Genomic DNA, 27,186 nt, shown 5'->3' on the forward strand with positions numbered 1-27,186 from the left:
AAGGAATCATTTCAACTATTTGGCCAATCTCCTGGGGAAAAATGTTCTTCTTTCATTTACAGGGAAGGCCCATTTGTGTTTTATCCCCAATTTTCCTTTTGGGTTAGGCTTGTATCTTCAAGTGAAGGCTGCCTCGAATAAAGTCTTCCTTAGTTCTACTGCTTTGGACTGCCAGAGGGCAGCATGATGTACTGAACCCCATTGCCCCCTCTGCCTCCCTCTCATCTCAAGCCATTCATATACGTATTAAAGCATGATATGAGCACTGTAGTAATTTCCTCATCTTTTTAAGCTTAACATTTTTGTCAGGAACTTTATGATCTTGGACTGTAATTACAGACATGTTCCCTGACCTTTCAAATACTCTTAGAAAATGGAAAACTCTGATGTTGTCTTCAGTTGCATTATTATTATTATTATTATTATTATTATTATTATTATTATTATTATTATTATTATTATAGCAACCAAATAAATGTTTTCTATTATTAAAATATAGAGAATAGACAGAGAGAGAGAGAGAGAGAGAGAGAGAGAGAGAGAGAGAGAGAGAGAGAGAGAGAGAGAGAGAGAGAGAGAGAGAGAGAGAGAGACACAGAGAGAGAGAGAGAGAGCCTGTTGCAGATGGTCCTGATTCTGAAGAGGAGTGTTATGCTTTTATCACTATCAAATATTTTTAAATTTTTCATCAATGAATCAAATATGGGATACAGTTTTATTTTCACCAAAAGGGTATTTTAAAAAAAATCTGGTTACTAATTATTTTTGTTTACTTGGTATAACATACTATTAAATTATTAATTTAATGTGAATACATTAGTATTACTATTATTCATTTATTTAGTGATGAAATAAAAACGAAACAACAGCTACACAATGTCATACAAGAAGGATTGATGTCAATTGTTTTCCAAAGTAAAAGCAGATGTTTGTATTGGTTGATGTTGGGGCAAAATGACAACCCATGAAAAACAGGCAGTCAGAGAGCACAGCATATTGTTATGGCTCTCATACGGTAATGGCAGAGCGATGCATTACACATTATTCACCTCTACATAAATGACCTCATTGTGTGGGCACATAAATTGCAGGCTTTGCCGTGATCCCTGTTACTGGGCAATTCACATTCGGTCATATTCAAACAAGCTTTTCTCAACAAATAAGAATGTCAACATTTTTAAGCATTTTTCTCAAGTGTGCTTAGTGTGTATACATTTGTGATATGTCTGCCAATGATTGAGCCATTGAGAATGAGGGTGAAAAAAAAAAGGAGACAGAGCAGTGAGAAGAGGCAGGACGTGTTTGGAATACTAAACATTGACGCATCTTCTACTGCACATTGAGAGGGAATTGCTTTTTACTTACAATCAATTGCTTTTTAATTACAATCAAAAGAAAGTGTAGAGCTCTTTGGGCGATATGAAATCACTAATCAATTGGTCAAAATTGACATTGGTAGCAACTTGCCAGCCATATTGACAAAATAAAGCGTGTCTTACTAACAAGCGCAGCCTCGTGTTGTCTTGAATAATACGAGCGTTATTCAATCAATGTGATCCACTCCAAATGCTTATGAACAACCATAAAACGGTGATAGCAATCAAATTTAAAAATCAAGGTGCCCTCCACCAATGTGAACCTTCGCTTGTCCTTGAGTGACTTCTATGGAGTGGAAGGATATTGAGAACACACACAGCGAGCGGCACACAAGTCCTTTGAGCGCTTGCTAATCTCTCCTGTGTAACACTTCACAAACCACTGCTGACACATTTCTTTTTGATTGACTTCAACCAGAGGTCACAAATTTAGCACCACTACAAGCATTGGTTGTTGCACTTAACAGCAAGAATAGATTTCTGCTAACTCATACTGGAAATAACCTGTGGGGGTTACTAGTGTGTTTATGGGTGTGTGTGCCTGGGAGCTAAGCGGTCATGAGTAGGAAAGATGGATGACTGACAAGTGTGGCAATACGTCATTTCGTGTGTGTGTGTGTGTGTGTGAGTAACGAAGAAAAATGGCAGGAGCTGGGCTATGAGAAAAACAAACGCAGGAAATATTGGCTTTTTTTGTGGTGGTCCATCAACAGCATGTTTGTATGCTCACTTGGATTTGTATGTTGCTTTAGTTGTGTTTAGCCACACTTCCACAAGCTGTGTGCACTTGACTAAATAAATCCACTTGTTTGCATTTTCAATATGTGTTTGCACTTGAGCATCTTGAGCAAACTTGCTTCTGCATTGCACCACTGCGTTCGTCTTCATGTTTTGTGCATCTTTTTTTTTTTTTGGGGTGCTGTTCAAGAGCCGCATTGAAAATGTTGAGCCGTGTTATATAGCATCTGTTTAATTGCTTGTAGTCGCTACGAGGTCAATATTTGGATTTGATTTTTACCTTAGTTTTAAATAAAACAGCGTGTCTTGTTTATTTTAGTATTTTTATCTGTGGCCCTTTGAGATCTTGCAATGGAGAAAGGCAGTGTAAATGCAATTTATTATTATTTTATGTATGAGAAGTCTTCAAACTTCACTTGCTCAATGTGTAAAGTACCTTGAGATAACTACTGTTGTGAATAGCTACTATGTACTGTAGACAAAATTAAATTGACCTAACTCATAGAATTTGAAGGAATTGAAGGATTCATTCATCCATTACCTCCAAAAAAAAACTACAATATTGCATCCTTGCTAGTTGGCTTGCATTCAGATGTAGCTTGGCCAATTCGATCGAACCCAGTGCACGTAAACTAGAACTGCATCGAGAATGGTCCAAATAGTAACGAGACCGGCATCGAGACTAAATCAGGCCAGGCTGAGTATCATTCCACCTTTGCAAGTATTGTCCGAGGAGATGGAAACTCACACTTGGCACACACACGGAGAGAAACACACTCACCTGTCTGTGGATCAACAGAGAAGTACTGCTGGCCCTGCACCAGTGTGTACACTAGTCTGGCACTGTTCCCATAAGTCGGGTCATCAGCATCTGTCGCTGTCACCTGGATTATGGAAGTGCCTGCAGGGAGCAGAGAAGTGGATGGAAGGAGGAGAAAAACACAGGGATTTCAGCTTGAGATACACAGCCAAAATAAGCAATACCTGGAGCAAGATGGAAAATCTACAGCAGCGTTTTAGGTGTATTAGATGGCTTTCTATGTAGCCACATTTCTTTCTCTCTCTCTCTCTCTCTCTCTCTCTCTCTCTCTCTCTCTCTCTCTCTCTCTCTCTCTCTCTCTCTCTCTCTCTCTCTCTCTCTCTCTCTCTCTCTCTCTCTCTCTCTCTCTCTCTCTCTCTCTCTCTCTCTCTCTCTCTACAACACGCATTTGCTATCTTTTTCCCCGCAAATGTGTGACAAACTCTTTATTCAGCTAATCTAAACACCCACACAAACACACTTTCTCACTCTACTAGCGTGAACATCCCCGCACCCTCCGATTGTCTCACTTCATTTCTCTTCATCTCCGTCTCCAATTTCTTTTTGCTCCCTCGTTCAGTCGGACCGTCTGCCGCTTTCACGGTTCCCCCCCACCCCCACCCCCTCCCCTCTTACTCTCCTAAATCTTCTTTCTACGGCTCATGGAGTGTCAATTTGGCAGGAGCATTTTTGAATTAGTTTGCGGGAAAAAAAATGGAAAAAAACTCCAGGAAGCATTTCAGATGTTTTGCCTTCATACAGTGCAGCACACATACAAAAATGATTTTTATTATTATACTTTGGAGCATGAGTGATTTTTTTTTCTGAATCTCAAGCCAAACATTGTGGGAGAAAAAAAAAAGGGATTTGTGAGATCGACTGCAACTTTATATCTGATTGAAGGAATGGCGCTATGAACAACAATAAAAGATGTGAGTGCATGTCCAAATTCAGTACTCTTTGATCCTGTAACTGATTTAATAAAGTTACATTATCAAATATACAAATCTCAGTCCCAATGAAGTTAAAGTACATTGATTTACAAATCCCTGATTTTGGATTTGACGCCTTCGACACATTCAGAGAAAACTGTGGCAGAGGTATCAAAAGACTGGCAAAGTTGAGAAATACTCAAAAAAAACATCTGTTTGCAACAACTGCCATCAAACTACTTTTTTTTTCTTTCAGAGACATCTTGCAGCAAGTCTCCCACTTGAAAATGTGTTGCGCAAAATATAACAACTGAGACCTTGAAGTGTTGAGAAACTCAAGTTGTACATCAAACAAGAATGTGAAAGAAAAATAATAATGTATTCAATGAATTCATCTCGACAATGCTCAAGAGGGTTTGACGCATGCTGATGTCATATTTAAAAAAATAAAATAAAATAAGATGACACACTATTCATAATCTGTCTGCCTGTTTCTAGATCAAATCCACCAAAATCAATATGCACCACTTGCGCCACAACTTAGAACTGCTTTTAGCTGGTCTAAATAAATAACAATAATAATAATAATCTATAAAAAATAGGGACAGCTCTTTACGCTAGACTTGCACTAGGCACAAAAATAGAAAAATGTGGATGAAAACCGCTTTTACATGTACGAAAATATTCAGGCAGTTTGCAAAGGCTAAAGGTGAGATTTAAAAAAATAAATAAAATTTAAAAAAAATCTCATTTAAAATGATTACATTTTAGACTGCCAGATTGTTCCCTCAGAGTAGAACTTCTTGTCAAGCGGCAGAATGGAGTTTAAATGTAGATGACAATACTTTTAGTATATAAAGGTTCTCTGCAGCCACGTTTGGAATTACAATTTCAAAACGGTTCCTGTCACACCAAATGTCTCAGCAATTTCAGTGCAAAATATTTCTCCTATCTCTCACCTGGTCTCTTCATTTCTATGCCAAGCACGTTTGTCATATTTTACATGATCCTTTAGCGGTCAAGGAAATATTAATAGGTCACTTTGGCTTTGACATGTCCGTGTCAGTACATTGCAAGTGAAAACATTTTTTTCCCCCCTACCGGGCAGTGAATTTAATTAACATTTCATCAGTCAATCCATCTATTTGCCATTCTGCTTGTCCTCATTAGACTCCTAAGTGAGCTGAAGCCTCACCAAGCAGACTATTTAGGCCATTCACATTTATATTTACAAGTATAAACAAGTTTTCTACGCACCCAACATAAATATGGGCGGAAGTCAAATTATACTAAAAAAAAAAAAAAAAAACTATCCAACAAGCACCAATTAACTGTGAGAGAGACGTGCAAACCACGACATCACCACTCTGCCTTGAATGCATTTAAATTATATGGTACAAAAAAAAAAAGACGGAGGATGGGTTACTGTATTTTGTAAGATGGAAAATATCTAAGTCAGTATATTGTTGAACAAACTTTGCTAGAGGCTTTAATATCATGTAAAATGATAACGGCACAGCTGGGTGAGGCCGTTTTTTTTTTTCTTGGGTTAATATGCAAAAGCACAGCGCCTTGCAATAGGGGATAAACTGGAGCAGAATTATTATTAGTTTGTGGAATATATTATTTGTAAGCAGGGTCAAGGTAGGTCAGAATTGTGGCCAATGACATTGGCGTCTCCTTTCCTTTAAAAAGAGGCTCCATTTCATAATGAGTAGACAAAGTCCAGAGAGGTTCAGGCTGCTTGGAAACTGCAAAAATGGCAGTGTGACATTATGCAGGACCTGAACACGAAGAACTGTCAACTTAGAAAGAGATTAGAGGTGCACTGCTCATCTTCAGGAGAAGTTGGGACAGTGAAAATTGCATATTTTGTCTTATTGCACAGTTACCTGTACAAGCTCAAGTGATCACTGGAACTTGTACAGCTCAATTTAAGTTAGAAAATGGTTTTGGATGATTGCTCTACGACTGCAAAACATTAAATCTCAGAGCTCAAATATGCACATTTGGAACTTTATAGGTTATATTTTTCGATAATAGTATTAAAGTTTTATCTCACGTGTGGGAACCAGACAGAGGCAATGATATCGCAAAGTACAATGACAACGGCAGTTATTGTCAGTTTTAATTGGAAGAAGGAAGATTTGTTGGTTATCGTGACTGGCGAAGAGAAGCAAAAAACAAAATAATAAAGGAACCAAGGCGACCACTCAAAATGTGTGTTATTTTTTGACAGACTGCATGGAAAAAAAGAAAAGAAAGGAGTACCTATATTTGCCATCTCAGGCACAGTGGCGCTGTAGGGCCCTTCGTCAAAGACAGGCGGGTTGTCGTTGATGTCCTGCACCCGAATTATGAATTGTGACGAGGGCTCGAGGGCACGGTCCGTCTGCCTGTCGGTAGCCGTGGCAATGAGACGGTACTCATCCTTCTCCTCGCGGTCCAGTGGCTTGGTGACGTGGATGTTACCTGTCTTCTCATCGATCACAAAGACAGAGCCAGCCCCCTCGCCACGTAGGACATACTTAGTGCGGCCGTCATTCCTGTCCATGTCAGTGTGGAGCTAGGAGGGAGAAGATAGACAAGAAAAAAAAATACAAGAATAAACACTTCTTTACTTGTTATCCAGTAAATATATTAAATACAGAAATAAATATATAATGCACAAGACTTACATTTCTCACAAACACAATTTCTTTCCATGGCCATGCTCCTCTTTTTGTTCATAAAGTTTCATTTCAGTGTTATTGACAGCACATGCCGTCCCCCCTTAATACCTTTTTTTTTTTTTTTTTTTTACATCCAAGCAGCTACTGAGTGTAGAAAATTACCAGCAAATGCGTATGGAGTGCCCTTGTATTTTAATGAAAACTCCAAATCAAAGGAATAATGAACAGTCGACCAATCAATTACTCCCTAACTAATAGGAATGTATAGTGATGAGTCCGGGGAGCACGGCAGAGGGACAAGCTGTATCGATCTCAGCCTTCTGTTGAGTTTTATTAGATTAACTCCTAGTGGGATTGGAGCGGAACGGAGCAGCCAGGCCAGGGCGTCTGCTGAAAGCAATCTCAGGGAACACTTTACCCTCACCAACATCATCCACACATTCAATCACAGTATGGGCACATTAGTGGCACACCTGTGGCCAGAAAGTATCAATGTGCAACTCATGTGGAAAGTCCATCATGTTGCATGGCAACAGTACTTATAAAAAAATAAAAATAATAAATGGAGTGGTTGTTTTGAATCACCATTTACATTTTGAAATGTATGGAGGTAGCCTTGGGTATTTTTTGCTATGATACCTTGCACAATGAAGACTACTGAAATTCACCTTGTGCATTTTCACCCAAAAAAAAGAAGATGGTTGAATGCATCACATGAGAATTTCACAGAATGTGACTATTCACATTAAAAAAAACTAAATAAAGAAAGCTTGCATACTATGTATGACTAAATAGAATTGGAGGAAAAACAGATCATCCTCTTTATTATTAGGACAAGGCAGTGTCTTGCAGTTGTTCCAGGATGGTATTCACAATTCAAAACACAAATTTTAAACATAGAACGTCCTGATGAAATCACATTTGGTACATGTGCCAGTCTTACGTAGCATTCTGTGCAAAGGACACACGTGCATGATCATTTTTCTGTCCGGACAAGTCTGTCTAGACAAGTACTGTAGACCGCTATCAGAATTAAATTACACATATTTCATCTCAAGCAGCAATGTAAACTTAATATTACAATTTATTTTTCATTTTATATTTTATATATATATTTTTTATCATGTATATACTGTATATTTATATATCTTTTTAATTCATTGAACAAACACAAAAGGAGGAAAAAAAGGAGAAGTAGTATTCATTTATAACTAGACTAGTTAGATCAACCCGGGCCCAAGTTTCCAAATATTAAAAGTATTTTTTTGTCCCAAACATTCATCACTGCATCCCAGGCAGCTACTCTGTCAGGTGCGCCAGACATTTGTTCACTTTCTGTCACTGCTGACTAATAATCTATTTTCTGAACATGGGTCTCATCATCACCACTATGTTTTCTGGAACCCACACTCCACCTACATCAACTGAATATTTATGGCACAGATTCTGTTGTAGACAGATTGCACTGAAACATGTCATCCCTATGAATGATCATATTCCACGTCAGCACTCACATAAGCATGTGAGCCATTTATAGAAATACAAAAAATAAGGTTCCTCCAACACGGAATGCAAAATATCTTCCAAAGCTTATGTCTGCAGTAATCAAATGATGTTTTGCAATTAAAGAGTGGCCAGACACTTTTGCTGGCTAATTTGTATTTCCTGTCCCCAGTTCGACTCAACATAGAATAGCCCATAATTGACTGTTGATTGTTTAAATGGCTTGTGTGTAGCTGCCTATTTGTTTTGGATTCGACCTCTCATAATCATCAATTATCACCATTGCCCAATGACTTCCCGGGTCTACAATGGCTATCTCACCTCAACCCTCACCAATGGCCCGTGACAGCACCTTGTCAGTAAAAGCTATCGTCCAATCTCTCTTTTCTTCGCCTTGTTCCCCATCAGTGGACACCTACAGAAGTTCTGGTGCAGAATCAATCCCTCACACTATCTTGCAGCAAACTCACTTGCATTAAAGTGAAAACTGATAGCTTGGGATTTGGTTCATTCATTCATTTTTCCAAAAATGTCATTTTATAGTCCATCTCTCACTGTACTTTGGTGGACCCAAACATAGTGATGTTGCTGTTTAGATCAAGAGTCCAACTCAAGGCCCAGGGGCCAGATGCGGCCCACCACATCATTTTCGGGCCCTCACTCCACCACGAAGGCAAATCATATACGTTGACTTGATGTTTCTTGCTAAAATTGCCTCATCCTCCATCTTAAATACAAGTGCACTGGACCAGCCAGAACCTCCTGGGATGTCTGGTTTCTCTTGCCCCTGAATGAAGAGCCATTACCAATCAAAGCCTTAACAGCCCTGCTGCTTAATGACGGGACTTAATGAGCTTCTTAATGAAGCCCAGCATCATTACCAGAGTGAGTGGTGGCAGTTGTGATCGAAAGGTTTCCTCAAATTCATTCTGCAGCAGGAGAAGCGACTGCATCAAATCTATTTAACGGTGACCTCTCAGCATTGTCTCGGCCCCGAAGATTAATACAAATCAATTCTCTGGGTTTGAATTCCTGCGCAGGCCTTCCTGTGTGGGCTTTGCAAAACCACCACATTTTAATAGCAAAAAAAAATTCATTCTCAACAATTTACAGTAATGTCAGTTGGTTGTGAAGGCCAGTACAGAGCTTGGAGAGTACACAGGTGATCATATCCCCTGATCTTGTCTGTAAGCCTCTAGATCTGAGGGTACTAATCATCCTATGTTTTAAAAGAAGCCAATGGGACAGCCAACACAGCTTCTCCAAATTCTGCCACATAGTAGCTACTTGAAGGATCACAGAGAGCTAGGACTAAGCCAGCTCGAGCCATGCAGCGTGAAGAAAGGCAATAGCGAGAGCCCATCGATTTACAGCAGGTCCGCCAAGTCGGAGTGGTGTCTCGAGAAAGGAGCTACATTCATCTGAGAGAAGGCCCATATGAGTCGAGGGAGCCTGAAATGACATCACGCCTTGTGGCCAGATAACCAAATGACATTTCCTTAAAGCAATTAAAGGCGGATTGAGATATTGACTCATATTCTTAAAACAACTACAGTATTTGCCGGTGTATAAGTCGACTCGGTGTATAAGTCGACCCCCTAAAATTCGACGGAAATTTACGATTTTATGATATATCCTTTGTATAAGTCGAGCTCAATTGTTGCATTATATTAAACTTCAAAATTCAATATGCGAAATTTATTGACGAAATGTGTTCAAATTCCGGGAGGCCGTGCGCATGCGGCTGTTTATAAGCACCGCGGAGGAGATCGCGGAGCCTCATTCGACTTCCAGCGGCCGGTGAGCTCGCGCACGCCGCCCGGCACCACCGGGAGGCCGGAAATAGCTCCAAGCCGAGCGGATCGGCACTTTATAAGCACCGCGGAGGAGATCGCGGAGCCTCATTCGACTTCCAGCAGCCGGCGAGCTCGCGCACGCCGCCCGGTTCTTACGCCATAAAGAGTCCGCCTCGGCTGGTTCCCCATGTCGGCCAGAACAAGTGAAAATTCGGCCTCTTCCCCTGGAAGTCCGGCCAAGTTTGGCGAATATTTTCTAAGTGCCAACGACTCAACCGCCGTAAAGTGTCCGCCTCGGCTGGTTCCCCATGTCGGCCACCACAAGTGAAAATTCGGCCTCTTCCCCTGGAAGTCTGGCCAAGTTTGGCAAATATTTTCAAAGTGCGAACGACTCAACCGCCGTAAAGTGTCCGCCTCGGCTGGTTCCCCGTGTCGGCCACCACAAGTGAAAATTCGGCCTCTTCCCCTGGAAGTCCGGCCAAGTTTGGCGAATATTTTCTAAGTGCCAACGACTCAACCGCCGTAAAGTGTCCGCCTGGTTCCTCCGGTCGGCCAGAACAAGTGAAAATTCGGCCTCTTCCCCTGGAAGTCTGGCCAAGTTTGGCGAATATTTTCTAAGTGCCAACGACATTCATTTAGACATGGCGATTGAATGTTTACGTACCGGTAGTTATTGTCGTTGCTTGACGCGCGATGACTCGCACATTCGCTCAATACCCAGTAGCAGTCCCCCTAGCAGTCATCGTCGCTGCCTGGCTTTCGATGTCCGTTATTGAGGTGAGAATATTTGAAATTGTTGCTGAGGATGCGTGTTAATGCGACGAACGCGTTATAATGATTCCGTTTCTCGCTGTTTGATGAGCTTGACGGACGCACACCCACGCACAATGAGATGCATGAGAAACAGCCTTGGTTACCATCACATTTGAAGCGATGAATACGAAGTTAAATTTTATGACTCTGTGTATAAGTCGAGGTCGATTTTTTTCGGTCGATTTTGGATCGAAAAAGGTCGACCAATACACCGGCAAATACGGTAATTAATCAACAAGGTTTGGGGCTAGTTGCATTAGTTCCAGCTGAATCAAGTGCTAGAAGTTATCTCAAGCTTGTCTCACTCCAAAGCGTGCTTGGATGATACTGATGTGGAAGAACTTCAGTGGTTCATCACTAAAAGTATACCTGGCAGTCACAACAACAAAAAAATTCAAAGGTTCGTAGGGTTTAACCACCAAAATTCCATAGAAAATGCCTGGGGTCATTTTTGACAACCCACCAAAAAAATAATAATTAAACACTATAATAACTTTAAACCAAATGGCTTTATGTCAGAGATAATCTATTTGAGGGATACATGGAAGATTAAACTCAATTATCAACCTCTTGCAAAAAAACAAAACAAGCCCTGGCGTCATTTTGTACCATACTTATGCATCAACTTCTTGCACAGCAGGTGTTATTGTGAGGTGTCCCAATACATTTGCCCATTTGAGGTGTCACTTTGAAGGGAAGACACTTTGGGTAAAAATTTGATCGGGGTAAATGAGACTTTAAAAAAAGAAGTGTACTGGTTCAGAGGTATCCATGCCCTACCTACTTGTCATTGAAGAGCGGACAAGGAGCGTGACTAAGAATATAAGCGTCAGCTTGTGTATCTGGTCTGTAGCCGAGTGTTAAGAACGAGATGCAACCTGGCGAGAAGAAAGAAACAGTGTGGGTTGGCTGATAAAGGAGCACAAAGCTCAGGACATGATCTAAGCAGCATAATTAAAGCCAACAAGTCTTCTGGCTCGCTGTGATCATTTCTGCCATCATCGGATTTTCTTCCAAATCGCTCCCATCTGGAGGACTCCGGATTCCCATCTGGCCCCATGAAGAGCTGAGGAGAACTCCACAAATTTCCACACCAGAAAAAGCGTGTCTGAATTCAATTCAATTGGGAATGGCAGATGAATAGATTTATCATTTGCAGACTCAGATGAGATGGAGGAGCGTCGCCGGAAGTGCCGTTTTGTTTACAACTGTCCTCTGACAGTTATACCAGCAACAATATAAAGTTACATTCTTTCTGGACTCCGTGGCTTCAGAGGCAGCCAACAAAGCCCAGCCCGACGGTGTATCAATGTTTTTTTTTGTTTATAAAGCTTTTTCACTGCTTGCCTGTCACGCAGTTACAACAGCCATCAAAGGGAATTTGATTTTGTTGGATGCCGCCACCGCCACCGCCGCCGCAGCAAGCGAGGACAAGGCTTTGCATTAACTAGCAAATAGAAGCACACAGCAGATGGATTTGAAATTGGACCAAAACAATAACCAGGAAAGGGATCAATGGTGAAGAGCATCCTGGGATCTGCTCATTTATCGTCATGGAGATTATTTTAACCTAAAACGAACATGTACTGCCTTGTTAAAGAGGGATTCCTGGCATGATTTATGTTTGGAACGACCCAATCCGTGTCAATATTTCTAAAGAATTGAATGAGTTATAATAAGTAGAGTAAAACACAAACATTATCAGTTGCAATGCAGTGTGAGATTCCCAAAAAATGTGGAAAAAATAAAACAATTCCGTAGTTAGAACAAAATGGCAGCAATGTGTTTTCAAATAAATGAATATCTGGCTTTTAAAAAATGTTCTCGCAGTTACTAAACAAAACAAAAACTAAAATAAAATATTTTAAGAAACATCAATTGTTAACCATACACTACGGCTGAAATATTTATTTTAAATTTTGTTTCACTATGAGTCGTACTAAATTGTGTCTGTATTGTTTAACTATAGTAGATGACAAGGATAAAATGAAATATAATAGAAAACCCTTTAGGTTAATATATATCGTAAAAAAGCAATACCCCTTTGACACTGTCACTCAAGGCATGAGTTTTCACTTCAGAGTGGATATTAAATCCGGCAAACATTTGTTGGCGGTTACCAAATGTTGCTTTCCATAAATTGACATGCTCTAAAAGCGAACAACCTCAGGGAAAATGGAAATACCAATATACACGCTAACATAAGTAAACAGGAGACAAGGTCTTACTGATCATGTTAAATTGATGCAGGAAAACTTTATTCAGGTGATCCAACTTGTGTCGATAACAAACAAACCATCTGTCCGTGTAAAAACAACGCCGGTAAACAAACTAATGGGAGGAAAGGATGCAAAAACAAGCCAGTGTAACGTAAAACAAAACCGCCATGAATCATATGCAATTAGTGTCTCATGCAGGCGTGACACGGGAACATCTATCTGCATACATCCTCATCTTACTGAGGCACACCACAATATGAACACCTTCAGTCAGAGACAACAGCAGCACAAAAGAGGAAGACGGCAGCTTCTTGGGAGCACTTTTCGAATCACCTTTGTACTCTGACGTTTTTTCAAATTCACTCAGATTATGTTTTTCCACTTATCCTACACTCTCTCAGTAGACAGTGTTGAAAAGTTTTTTGTTTTTTTGTCTTCCGAGAAATCTCTGTTACAAAACAGTTTCCCTTTTGATCACTGGGGGTCTGTTTTACAATGAAATAAGACATTTAAGACACAAGTAGTTCAGTATTCTCCAGTGTTGCTAAGCATCCATCTATTGAATTTTTATCCAGGATTGAGTCATTAGGTTAGCCCAAGTCTATTCCAGCAGACGTTGGGTCGACGAGACTGGTTGCCAGCCAATTTCAGGAACACATATAGACAATTCACACTTACATTCAGCCCTGTGGACAATTGAGAGTTGTCAAATAACATGTCGGAATGGGGAAGGAAGCCAAACTACCCACGTAAGCACCGAGAGAACATGCAAACCACCAAACAGGAGGATCAGAGCTGAGATTTGAAGCTTAAAACTGGTAGGCATGCAAAATAAGAAATCATTCTGTTCTTGGGTGGACATTGGAACGAATAGTGTATCATGCATCATTATTGATCATTTTCAGATGGCATCGGAAGACTTCTCCATGCATCGCAATACCGTCCTTTTATCAGACAATACATTATTCAGGACAAAATGATGCTTTTAGACGGAGAAAATGCAAATTGTATTTGTCATTATCATAATAGGCTGAAGTGAGAGGGAGTGGGGCTGAATTTGTTTGCTTGCTGGTTGATTGTTTGTGCTTTATTGCTTGAGTTCCACGCTCTGGTGAAAAACACTTCACAACATATTTTTAGCCAAGGTTGGAAAAGGCCAGTGGACGTTTGAACTCTCTGCTGTACATTTAAAGGGCATGTTGTTGCATGTCGTGAGTTTCACAGCGTGTCACTAACAGTTGGCAACAGCAGGTGCTTTTGTTAGTCATGGTATTAAACATGTTGGATTTGAGTGATTCCAACCCAGCATGCCTTGTATCAGCTTGGTGCTTGCCTAAACTGAGATAAGAGATCAATATTTCACTATTTTTGTTGGGTGGTGCGTCATGGGATGTGTGCCTTGGTTAAATAAAGGTTGCTATTTTAAATCAGATGCAGTAGTCACTTTACTACTTGAGTCTTTTTACAATCCTGTGCCAAAAACTCCATCTTCACTTGCTGCTATTTTCTTACGACTGATGGAGAAGGTGAAGTTGTCTCACCTGAAGTGCTGAAAGTCAACATGATGCAATATGGTACCAGTTCCTCCTGGTGTGAAAAAGAAATACTGCATCTCGCAGCAACTCCAAATGGAGAAAAACTCAATTTTTCTTTTTCCATCTTCACCACCAAACCTACTGAATGTTCTTGAAATCTTAGGACAACCTGGTGGTAGTTCAACAGACCACCACACAGGTTCAGAATGGCATAACCCCAATTATTGATAGACCGGCTCTAATCATGGCTCAATTATGACTTGCTGTTACAGTCCAAATGAAATTGATTGCCAAACTTCTCCCGACTGGGATGCAGCAACAAGCAGAATCTGGCAGGATGCCTGTTCACCCCATAATGAACATACAGGACATAATACATCTCGGTGTAAAATGACCACAGTTAATTGTTCTGGCAGTGCAGGCAGAGCTGAGGTTGGCCTTCAGAAACAACATCTTTGTGAGTGCCATTGGAGGTTACAAGTAAGATAGCGGAGAGGGAGCCAGTCATTGTGAAGCATGAATGAAGCAGATGACAACAGTCAGTTGCTCTGCCTGACGAATATGTTTTCTTTGCTTGTTTGTTTTCTTTAAAAGAACAGAGAAATACGTGCTATGGCAATTATTCTATTTAATTCTTATTCCAAAAATGCAATGTTCATCAGAGTACTAGTGGCAGCACAAACGTCGACAGAGGCGGATATCACACGGCTAAAGAGAAAAATGAAGGCTGCCTTCCATCTTTTGAATATTTTTTCCAAAATCATATACAAGGAAAGACTTTAAATCAACAATAAAGTGCTGTGAATAGAACAGTAGCAATGTCATGCATTATGGTGTGTGACTACAGGCCAATCAAGCTCCCTCACTGGCACAGGAGGGCAAACACGTAGTCGACATTACAACAAGCGGCACAGATGTGTGCGCTTCGGGTCGCTGGCCTCATTCATGTTGAAAAAATAGGTCTCGCACGAGTGTCCCTTAAAGGTCACAAGGACACGGCTATTAAAGCTCAAGTGATATTTGCTGATCAGAGATTCCTTAGCTAGGGTTTAGTTATTTTTCTTTTGGGATAGGAACTGCGTAAATTAGATATTTATGATACTTTATTAATGAATTTAGACATCAATGTCTATTTTTGTTCTATCTATAAATTATATTATATTATATGTATTAAATATTATTATTATTATTATTATTATTATTATTATTATTATTATTATTATTATTATTATTATTATTATTATTATTGTTATTATTATTAGAACACAATGCACTTTTGCGTTTGGTATGGATCTACAGTCCGCGTAGAGATTGACTTAACTTTTTGTAAATAAAGTTTTCATTCTATACTTATGAATACAATTAAACGCGTGGCAACCAAACTGCAGTGTCTTCATTTGTTGTTTAGCTCAGTCCCACCAACATCTCAGTTAAACACACAAAAAAAAATGGTGTATCCAAATGTATAAGATTGACTCGTAAAAAATCAGAAGCACGAGAGACACTTTTCAAGAGATTCAAGAGTTTTTTATTCGCCATGTTTGAGCGTGCCAAACAAGGAATTTGACTTCGGTAAATCACAGCCTCTGTTCAACATATAGGTGACTAACAACAACACTCAGGACATGTGAAAAACGAAAGATATTCTCAAACATCCCCTGATCTTAAACTGATCTTAAACTCCCAAGACGGCAAGGAAAGACTCAAAACTCCAGCTAGGGGAAATGAGAAACCTTGAGAAGAGACCACAGATGGGAGGGTCCCTCTTCTAGGATGACCAGGCTGCAATGGATGCAGAGAGTACACATAGTACAAACAGTGTAGACAAAAAAGGTGTGGAAAGTGGGATGTTATTGCACAGTAATGACTCTGAGACTCTAAGAGTGGTGTGACTTCATCAGAGCGACAGCCTAGGGGAAGAAGCTGTCTCTGTGTCTGCTGGTTTTAGTGTACAGAGCTCTATAACGGCGTCCGGAGGGGAGTAGTTTAAACAGGCTGCAACCTGGGTGCGAAGGGTCTGTTGAGATGTTACTTGCACGTTTCCTGGTCCTGGACAGGTACAAATTTTGGATAGATGGGAGGTTGATTCCAATTATCTTTTCTGCAGTCCTTATTGTCTGTTGCAGTCTGTGCTTGTCTTGTTTGGAGGCCGATCCAAACCAGACAGTGATGGAGGTGCAGAGGACAGACTGGATGATGGCAGAGTAGAAGGTCTTCAGCAGCTCCCGCGGCAGGTTGAACTTCTTGAGCTGTCTCAGGAAGTACAGCCTCTGCTGGGCCTTCTTCCGGACAGAGTCTATGTGGCCGGTCCATTTCAGGTCCCGAGAGATTGTGGTTCCCAGGAACTTGAAGGTGTCTGATGAGAGAATAGCATTACTGCGGATAGTGAGGGGTGAAAGTGGTGAAGGGCCTCGCCTGAAGTCCACTGTCATCTCCACGGTCTTGAGCGGGTTCAGGTCCAGGTGGTTTTGGCTGCACCAGTGGACCAGCCGCTCCACCTCCTGTCTGTACGCAGTCTCATCAACGTTCTGGATCAGTCCGATGAGAGTGGTGTCGTCTGCATACTTCAGGAGCTTCACAGAAGAGTCACTTGCGGAGAAATCGTTGGTGTAGAGGGAGAAGAGCAGTGGGGAGAGGACGCACCCCTGAGGGGCTCCAGTATTGGTGGTCAGGGTGTCAGATGTGATGCTCCCCAGCCTCACACGCTGTCTCCTGTTGGTCAGGAAGCTGGTGATCCACTGACAGGTGGAGGCAGGCACCGCGAGCTGGATGAGCTTCTGTTGGAGGATGTCAGGAGCGATGGTGTTGAACGCCGAGCTGAAGTCCACAAACAGGATCCTGGCGTACTTTCCTAGGGTGTCCAGGTGTTGCAGGATGTAGTGCAGTCCCATGTTGACCGCATCATCCACCGACCTGTTTGCCCGGTAGGCAAACTGGAGGGGGTCCAGCAGGGGGCCCGTGACATCCTTCAGGTGGTTCAGCACTAACCTCTCGAAAGATTTCATGACCACAGATGTCAGTGCAACAGGTCTATAGTCATTCAGACCTGTGATGGCGGGCTTCTTGGCCACTGGAACGATGGTGGAGCTCTTGAAGCACGAGGGCACCTCACACAGCTCCAGGGAACGGTTGAAGATCTGTGCAAAGGTGGGCGCCAGCTGCTCAGCGCAGACTTTCAAGCAGGAAGGTGACACGCCGTCTGGGCCCGATGCCTTCCTGATCTTTTGTCTCCAGAACATCTGGCGCACTTCCTCCTCGCAGATCTGGAGTGCGGGCGCGGCCTCTGCTATGTAATCATGCACCGCTCAGCATCTAGGTGTAAAAAGAAACTATTTGGCTGCTTTCCCCTTTTCCCCATCACTTCCATTACTCACACGCTTTCCTCCATTTAAATGAAGCCCATCTTTGTACTGGTGGCCACCATTTGCAGTTTACCTCTTGTCATAAGCTTTGGTGTGTCTTTTTTCTTCAAGACCTTTCCCCTTTGCAAGTTGTAAGCAATTAACCCTTTGTGACCTTGTACATTGGATTTCTCCCCTTAGCCTTTGCTATGTACCTTTATGCTTGCCGTTCCACGTTTAACCTCTTTCTGTTCTCCCTCCCTCCCATATTAACCCTTCTTCATCTTCTGATAATGGTTCTCGCCTTTGCCTCAAGTTATGCCAACTATTTCTCCCTCTCGACACACTAGGAAAAAACCCATATAATCACGCTCTAATTGCTGTCACGCCTCCACTGTGCTCAAACCTGAGGCCAAATGATTTCTTCAGAGAGTGAAAGTTGAGTTGAATCACAGCTGTGCGCAAATCAAAAAATGATATTCCTATTGAGACGCTGCATCCTGGGAACTTTGTGTTTACACTTTTGTTGCACCCACTTTTTATTTCTTTATCCTATAACACTTTCTAAATATTATTCATTGACTTTTTTTATTTATTTATTGCATTTATTGTATCGCAGGAGTAAAGGCTGCTTTGTTCTAGTAGTTCATTAATATTCATACATTCAAATGTAACGTTAGACATATTAATTGCGATAACATCTCAGCATAGTTACAAAACTCTTTGGCTGCTCTCAACTTTACTCCTTTAATTGTCTCTCCCAGCTCTCATTAGTTACCTACTGCTTTCACCACAGAATTCATTGCACTTGTAATAGTGCTATAAAAGTGAGTGCATTGATTGTGCTTTGATTGTAAACATAAGGCAGGCTGGCTGGCTGGCGTACATTAGCACCCAGCACGTGATTTAGACTTTCCCTAATTGAGGTGTGTCAATGACAACTGTGAGTTATTCTTGCTGGTCAATTCAATAAAATAGTGTTACAACGGCTGACCCAAGTTTTTAGCTGCGTATTTATCCACATTATATGTATTGAATTATGTACGTATAAAGTGTGCATAGCACTCCGTTTTCATTGCTGCTTTGTCTTTACTAAGAATGAGCATCAGAGGAAAACATACAAGCCCAGCCCTTAAGTTTATGTGACAGCCTCTTACACTTTATTGCATCATGTCGCCAACCTCCTGAGTGCTTTCATAATATTATGCAAGTTCACATTGCGCCCAGAGGTGCCAAACACGGAGAACTGTGACAACGGTTAAAAGGGTGACAAGGTATCACTTTGACAGAGAGCAAAGGGGAGGGGGTGGGGGGCCATAGGGATCATTTGAAAATTGACATTGGCAGAAAGATATACTGATGTGACCTTTGACTTAAGCTACCACCACTCTGAACTTGCCAATAATGGCTTGTAGCTACTAAAAGGTTGAACCAAATTGGCGACCAACAATTTTTCATGCATGCATGCTTGTATCATTCTAAATCAGAGCATCCACAGTCAGAGTTTGATTAAATAAAATTTCCAGGGCAATGACTATTAAACTCATAATCCAAAAAGCAACATTTTGCTAAATAACACTGCTTTTCTTTCAATGTTGTTGTCTACTTTTATCTCATGCATTGACTCACTTCTTTCAAACTAATCACAGATATCACAGATGGCTGGCGATGATGACTTATTCATTCAAATCCTATCTAAAAAGCATAATGACTCAAAAGTCCCGCCATTTTTTTACATTGCTTTTGACGTAGGTTTGTTGAATGTTGTCCAATTATTTCACAGACACTTCAGTATGTTGAAGATAATCATAATCATCGCCCAGGTAGTCTTATTGCAGTTTTGTGGCGTTCAATAATTTGCTATCTCCAATTCACAAACTTTTATCAAGGTCAAATAGAGGTCAGGTGTGACGCACAAGAGAATAATTTAGACTGATCATAAATGTTCTTAATCCCATCTCGGCTAAGAAAAGAAAACTCTGTAGGCACCCCCCCCCCCCCCCCAAATGCTGCAATCACTTGAAATTCCATTGCAGACCATGTGACAGCATCAATTCATTTCACAATTATAGTGAGAAAATACAGAAAAATGTACAAAGTGCGCTAATGTCTCTGTGCATAAATGCATTTGTTAGCGGTTTTGCAGAGACACAAATTCAGAGTGTTGTTGTAGTAGGAGTACGACAATGTCAGTAATTTGCTTGTTTGCACAATTCTTGTAAACCTGACCAACTATTCTGAAGCAACATGTCACAGAAAACAAACGCCTGATCCTTGAAGGACATATCAAGGGGCACTTGGAAAGACATTTTAGGACTTAGCGGCTGCCTCTTTTCATTTTAACATAAATTTTTTATTGTACTTTAAAGCACAGTGAAAGTGGAGGAAGTGCCCTTTAAAATTTATGCTCGGTGCTGTCACTGGTTCCACAAAGGTAGCCCTTAGATCATTTTTGGTTTAGTAGGGAGCATTTGTCCTCTATTGACATCGTAGATTATAGCCTTGGCTCCCGTTTCCAGCTTTAGAGATTTATCCAGACCGAATTTTCTGGGATCACACAAAAACGCCGTAATTCAATGTTGGAGTGCAGATTTTCAAAACGGTCCTCCTCTGCATACACAAAAATTCTACTCGTGCATCATCGACATTGTCGTAAATGTAAGAGGTATGTGTTAAGTTTTTAAGGCTTAGCGTCTCTCCATTAAAACCTAACAGGGTTAAAAACAAGGCCAAGGCGTTTACATTTATCTCCTTACCTATAGTGCACGGATGCAGATCAGGAGATTAAAAATTCATAAGCATAATAGGATTTCTAAGAGCATTATTCTCTCTTGTGTGCTGTCACTGTCTAATACAAGTGGGTCTAATCGTATGCATTTCCAGTCCAGAATAGTCCCATAATAGTGATCTGGGCGTTCTCCAAATGTCAGCATCATAATATGGGCATGGGTTGAAATACATTCAGAGAGCCACAAATAGCAGGGTGAGCTGTAAAAGTGTTTTGCTAGTGATTGCATCTTCTTCATAATGTGCAGTTAGTGCTTCATACTACCAGTCAGAAGTGTTGAATCATTCTTTTCCTCTCTTTTTAATCTCAACTGTTGTGCCTCAAAAGTCTATGAAACTGGCCCAGGAAAGAAAGAGGTTTGTGGTGGTGTCTTTTCGTGACACAATCTAGGGATGAGATATTGTTCTGAAAGTTTATCTTATCAATAATGTGGAAAATTAAGTCCATTCCTTCCAGTCAACTCATCGTTTGGCACTTTACGATTAACGTATTTGTAATGCAATAATACAATAATTGGTCATTCATTTCAAACATGGCCCACAAAATCATCATATCCAGAGTGAAATGGGATTTTGTGGCTGTGGTACCGCCCCTAAGTTCGTTCATAAACTTGAACTAATAATCGTATTTATTGCAACTTTCTGAAAATTAAAAAGGTAGGAAGGTTGTCCATAAAACAGTTGACCTTTTAATGATTGTTAGAAGTACTCATCAACATGGTTGGGTTCTTTTGCCCATCATTTCCAGTCAACCATCACAAGCAGCTAATTCCTACTGTGAAGTTTAAAAGAGCCTGCAGCAGTTCTACGCAGCTCATGATTATTCATTTGCTCAGTCAAATAGCCACAAAGGCTTACAAATGAGCTCATCTACTGTACTGTCGCTGTCGTAGGATAGAAAGGCAGGAAAATTGCCGTCAATGCAGTTGTCATGACCTGATTCTCATTCTGTGGCTCATTAGGCACACCTGATCAATTAATAAGTAAGACCTGACACGGGAGAGTTTTATAACTATGGTCCGTTGTTTGTTGTGCTGAGAATAAGTCCTGTTCAACTAAATCAGGGCCAACCAAATAGCATTACTGGCACCTGTGGGACTTGAACTGACATGCTGGGAAATGAAGGAACACGCTTGTGTTCTGCCTTGGGCTGTGGATCAATGTTGGAGGAGAGAAGGTAAGGCTATTAATTCCTGTGGATATGTCAATCCCCAAAGGCAGGAGTAGATTGCAAGTGATCATGACCAAACTCTTGGTCAGATGGAATCTTGGGATTTTCTTGCACCTCAGTTAACAATTGATTCATTGAAGGTTTAACAGATTCCTCGAAGGCAATGCATTGCACTGGAGCAATGGAAATCAATTCCAATTGTAAGTTTATAACAAGATATTAAAAATAAAAAAAATGCAGGTTGGATTATGCAAAACGCAACTTGCAAGATAAGTACCTGAGGGAACCTGGGGTTAAATGTTCCATGTAAGGAGCTTGTAATGGAAACGTGCCGCCTTGTGCATGAATAAAATATTCATTAAAAGATGTCAATTATAAATAATTAGACTTACCCGGCCAATGAGCACAGGTTCAGGTCCAGCGTATTCTTCAATCACAAAGAACTGATTCCATATCCAACTTCTCCTGCTGCGAGAGCGTGACCTGTTTTCTTCTGAAGGCTCGGCAGCCTCGTCCCCAGACTCTGCTTCTTCAAACACGAGGCCACTGTTGTCTGGATCGGGCAACTGCTCGTCATCACCTTTAGCTGAGCGGCTCCATTCCGGAGCTGGGTGAAGCCTCAGGACATGGCTGCTGTTGACAACTTTTCTGTCTTTATCTACTGAGTTGTGAGTTGAGCTGAGCTCTGTTTGAGCAGCATGAACTGACTCTGTTAATAAGTCTCTGTGGGAATCTGCCGTTGCGTTCCCAGGTCGTAGTCCCTGGGGTTGCGTTGTCAGCACAGATGGAGTGGAGCTATTTCTTTCAGAGGGAAAATATTTTCTCAATTGAAGAGGGGATTCCATTTGGTTGATGGCTACATCTTTGTCCAAGATGGGATTGACTTTTTCAACAAGTGTTGCCGTTAATAGAGCATGTTTTTTCCTGTTATCGCCACCATCTGAAACTTGTAGCTCCAAAATGTCTTGGCCTTTACTCAAACCTGGGGAACTCACTTTGGGATTATTACGAGTGTCAGAACTCTGGTCCCGATTAAGATCTGGAGTGCTGACCAGATTTAGATTGGGAAATGCGGTCTGATTATCAAATCCAGCGTGTGACTGAGTGATGGACGTATCTTGTCTTGACATTTTCAACGCCTCAAACTGTCTGTGATTAACGTCAATCAAATCTCTTTTTCTGCTCCGGCTCCCCTTGCTTGGAAAGCTAAGAATGGGAAGATTCTGCATTTGGGAATTGACTATCCTCACAAGGTTCTCTTTAGACAGCACTTTCAAAACCTCGTAACTTCCACTGAGGTTGAGTTTTCGGTTTGCTTCAACGTTGAGTCCCTTTACGGGCACACCTGTTGAATAAACACTCGAATCGCCTCTGCTTTTGCCCTTTGAACCTAATCTAATGCGAGTTTTATTAGAATGCAAGTCAAGCTTATGATGCAATGCCATTTGTGCTTTTCCTATTTTGGTCTCAACATTCTTGGTATTGTTCTTGATTTTCTTCAAATCCTGACTCAAATCCTTCTTGACAGATTGGACCTCATACTTGGGCTTGAGAGTTAGCCTCTCCTTGATGACAGCAGATGGAGCGCTGTGATTGGGCGGCGCTTTGGCGTGTGAAAGAGCTCCGGTGTCACCTGCCTGTGCATGATTGATCAAATTTCTATGAGTCACCACAGGCATTCCATTTGCATCCATGCTTCCTTCCCAATGATCTGAAGCTCTGTTCTCCTCAATTTTCATCATATGCGAGCCAGCTACTCCTTTGATCCGCAGAACCTTGCTGGCCGAGGCCCATCCCAACAGCCCGTCGTCCCACAGGCAGATGGAAACCAGTAGGAGCAGATTTCTCGTAATCATCTTGTCTCGTAGCGAGATGTCCTAAATGGAGCAAGATTTGCTGTGAGGCAGGACTTGCTTTCCAGCTGTCGTCATTCTTTCTGCAGCTTTGCCTGTTTTCATGCCCCACCTGTCACGCTATGCCCTTCACTGAGCTGCGGGGCAGGTATCAGTCAATCCTTCTTCCCCGCAATACTTATTATATGTCCGTCTATCTCTCCGGGGTCTTTCTCTCTCCCCCTTTGTTTTGTTTTATTCCACCCCTCCTGCGGTGATCCTCATTCAGTTTCTAAAACATCCTAAGAGAAAAAGAAACAAGGTGTTCAAACTTTAATCGTTGCAATAGGTTAATTCAAAGTGGAGCTTCGAAGACACACAAAGACATTCGGGTATGACGGACCCATTAACAGAATAGCAATCAAAATTCACATGACAAGGCTCAAAACATGTCAATTTAAATCACTGTACTGCGCGGGAACAAAATGCTCCACAGTTCTTCTGTTTTACATGACTGTGCAATAAATGTTACAAAGTGCTCTCAGCATTTCAGAATAAAAATGCGCAGACACTGCCAAACCCTTTTCATTTCCTTTTCATGCTTAATGAATTAGCTGGATTAACATTGTACTTTGATCAGTCACTTAGTATGTCAATACAGATGAAAGCCATTGATGCTGAGGCACTTTCTTGTCACTGACAGACACTTTTGACTCACTCACTCGCTCAGCATGTGGCTTTCATAATAGGAGCACCGCAGACGAATCCAAATGTCACACATCAATCAGTCTGCTTGATTTAGGATAAAATAGAGCAGAGTGGTATTTCTGCAACATCTGCTCATGTCATAATCTGGTGTTACCTTTCTTTTATGTCAGGATGGTGAAATGAAGTTGTTTTCATGTTGCAGTAGGGTGCCGCCGTTTCAAATGACTGGATGATTAAAATGATTAGCTACAGAAGTAGAGCTTGCCACGCGTCATAACAAACTGAACTATAAATCAGGAGAGTGAGGTGTAAAACTCAGAGGAAACTTCAGTCACTGTTGACATGTGGCTAAACACCCAAGACGAGAGGAGAGACAAGAAAGATTGAAATCAAGATGATGAGCAGTGGATGTCATGAATCAGATGGCGGCGCGTGCACACGCAGCGGCCACTCTCTGTCCCGTTCGGTGTTTTGTGAGTGTTTACTGAGTGTTTGTCTGGCAGTTTTGTGTGTATTCGTCTCGTGTGATACGTCGTGCTACTAGTGCGGCGGGCATGTTTTGCTCAACATCGGCGGAAGTGGGTTTTATGGCGTTCTGGACTTTGGTGTGGAGAGATTTGCTGCTGGTGTTAGCGCTCGGACTGCTTCGTCATGGAGCGACGCCGGACTGGCCTGCTCTTCCTCCCCCGGTTGGACTGCGTCCTGAGCTCGGACTGCTCCGTCCTGGAGCATTGTTGGGATGCGTCGGCAGCGGGTCTGCGAGGCAGCGGAAGAGGGGCCAGCGCGGAGACGTCGGGCCAGGCTTGCGGCCAACCCAGCTCGCCCATCCGTGCCTTCCATTCTCCTGGCGTACGTTCGTTCGCGGGACGACAAGATGGGTTGCGTTCGCCTGATAGGATCCACGAACCGGACAGTGCGTGCCTGCTGTGTGCTCGTGTTCACAGTGGCCTGGTTGACTGTCATCTTACCGGACTCTGCTGTGCATCGGGAGCGGCTAGCGTGCTATCACGCTTATTGTTCATTGATGTTGACTTCTTATGTTATTTTTCCTGTGTTGTTTACTTGTATGTGCGTTGTGAACTCTGTCTTGTCACCCTGGGATAGTGAGAAACGTAATTTCGATCTCTTTGTGTGTCTTGACATGCGGAGGAATTGACAATAAAGGAGACTTAGACTTAGACTTAGACTTACATGATGAGACAGGACAGTCACAAGGGAATTTGTTTTCAAAACAAAACCAAAGGTAACTAAATCAATGTATGAATTCAACCAAATCAAATAGAATATGGCAAGTGTAAACAAAATGAAAGATCAAGCTATATGGAACAAAGGAGCAAATCTAAGGTCAACTCTGCCGGTCACTTGGAAGGTGAAGAGACACTTTTTTTTATTCAGTTTGTGAATAGTTGTTCAACTGTTAGTTGTGAGTAAATAAATACTTTTTTTTTAAATGCTTTTTTGTTGTTTTGTTTTTATTATACAACATTTATTGCAGCCATTTTTAATCTCATACCGACAAATAGCCATTATTAAAAAGAAGGAACTAATAAAAACAAAAATGAAACTAAGCATTTAAAAAACATGAACTAATGAAAATCTGTTTCAAGAAGTAATTAAAACTAACTGAATTCAAACAACAAATGTTGAAAAATCTAAAACGATTTCAATCCTGCTGGGAACCCAAATTTGATGTAGTGGTTGGTAGCAGCTGCATGTGAGCCACAAGGGCTTCATTTGTGAAATCATTTCAGCAATATTAGATGTGCTTATAGACATTGGACACGTCAGTGCATTTGCACCATCAGCAATAATCTTGGCCTGCGGTCGCATCCTGCATGCAAAACAGTGTGAATCAAAGAGGCAGTATAAGCAAGATTTCAACAGATAGCAGATTAGATCACTTGGCAAAATCCTTCCCTGACATTGAGAAGCCAAACCCTTGCCAAGTCATCTCTAACAGCGTTGGGCATTTCGTTTCACATCAGGAGCACAATTTGCATCCACATTTTGCTTTTGCTGGTGACACTTCTTTGGTTTTTGGCAATGTCAGATCCTGTCAGCAACTCACAGGGCATGACTGAAGTCAGGGTGCAGCTGGGAGGAACATTCCGCAGCCTGCATCTTTCTCTTAACTGCTCTCAACATGAAGTGAATTAACAGGGAAGACGATTAGCCATCCCTCCCTCTTCTGGCTTCCCACATCTCCCAACCCTCTCAGCTCATGGAGGTCCTTATCTGCCTGCTTTTGTTTTAGCAACCTACTAGCTCAGGGGTGGGCAAACTTTTTGACTTGCGGGCCGAATTGGGTTCTAAATTTTGACCGCGGGGCCGAACCAGGAGCAGATGGATGTAGTGTTTGTGTGAAGTAATATAAACGACCTGTAAAGGTCATTGCATAAAAGGTTTTGGCCTTTAGTAGGTAGTAAAGCATGGATATTCAAAAAAAGTTTTTTGAAAACAAATGCATTTATTAACAGCATTAAAAAAAAAAAAACATCCCTAAAAAACTGCTATCAGTGATTCTCATAAAATATGACACTGTTATTATGAATAACAGTCTCCATCACTTCAGTGCCTGCAGGTCAGATTAATGAAAGATGTATGTTTATCTTATGAGATCACAACAAACGGCAAACATTCTGACCAAATATATCATCTTGAAGAATCGGTGAAAGCATACATCCAAATAAAGTGATCAAAACGGCAACACGGTGAGGGGTATCTGAAAATCAGAGCAGAGTTTTAACTCACAAACACCTGGTAACAGAGGTGAGGAAACGGAAAACACTTCCTTAAAGTAAGCCTTAAGAACTTTAAAGGTTAAGATTAGTCACAAACAGGTGGTGCATCAATGTCCTTGAGCATCCTGCATTTTTTGAAAATGAGAATGGTCGCTAGTTTCAATCCCTGCTATTTGTACAGATCATATTCAAAATGCATTTTTTTACAACACACTTGAAAGCC

At 41.4% G+C, this 27,186-nt stretch overlaps 1 protein-coding gene across 2 annotated transcripts in view; it reads right to left on the reverse strand.

Annotated features, from left to right (window-relative positions):
* The window catches only part of LOC125985312 (uncharacterized), a 107,450-nt gene that overhangs the window by 37,665 nt on the left and 42,599 nt on the right, over positions 1-27,186 (reverse strand). For both annotated transcript variants that reach the window (XM_049748019.2, XM_068648598.1), the window contains exons 3-5: positions 22,075-23,816; positions 6,117-6,411; positions 2,896-3,015 (exon numbers count right to left, since the gene is read on the reverse strand). In XM_049748019.2, coding sequence (XP_049603976.1) covers positions 2,896-3,015; positions 6,117-6,411; positions 22,075-23,538 — 1,879 coding nt within the window. In that variant the 5' untranslated portion in view covers positions 23,539-23,816. The remainder of the gene's footprint in view (positions 1-2,895; positions 3,016-6,116; positions 6,412-22,074; positions 23,817-27,186) is intronic.

The sequence above is a fragment of the Syngnathus scovelli genome, chromosome 17, assembly GCF_024217435.2.
Source record: "Syngnathus scovelli strain Florida chromosome 17, RoL_Ssco_1.2, whole genome shotgun sequence".
In the NCBI taxonomy this organism is placed as follows: Eukaryota; Metazoa; Chordata; class Actinopteri; order Syngnathiformes; family Syngnathidae; genus Syngnathus; species Syngnathus scovelli.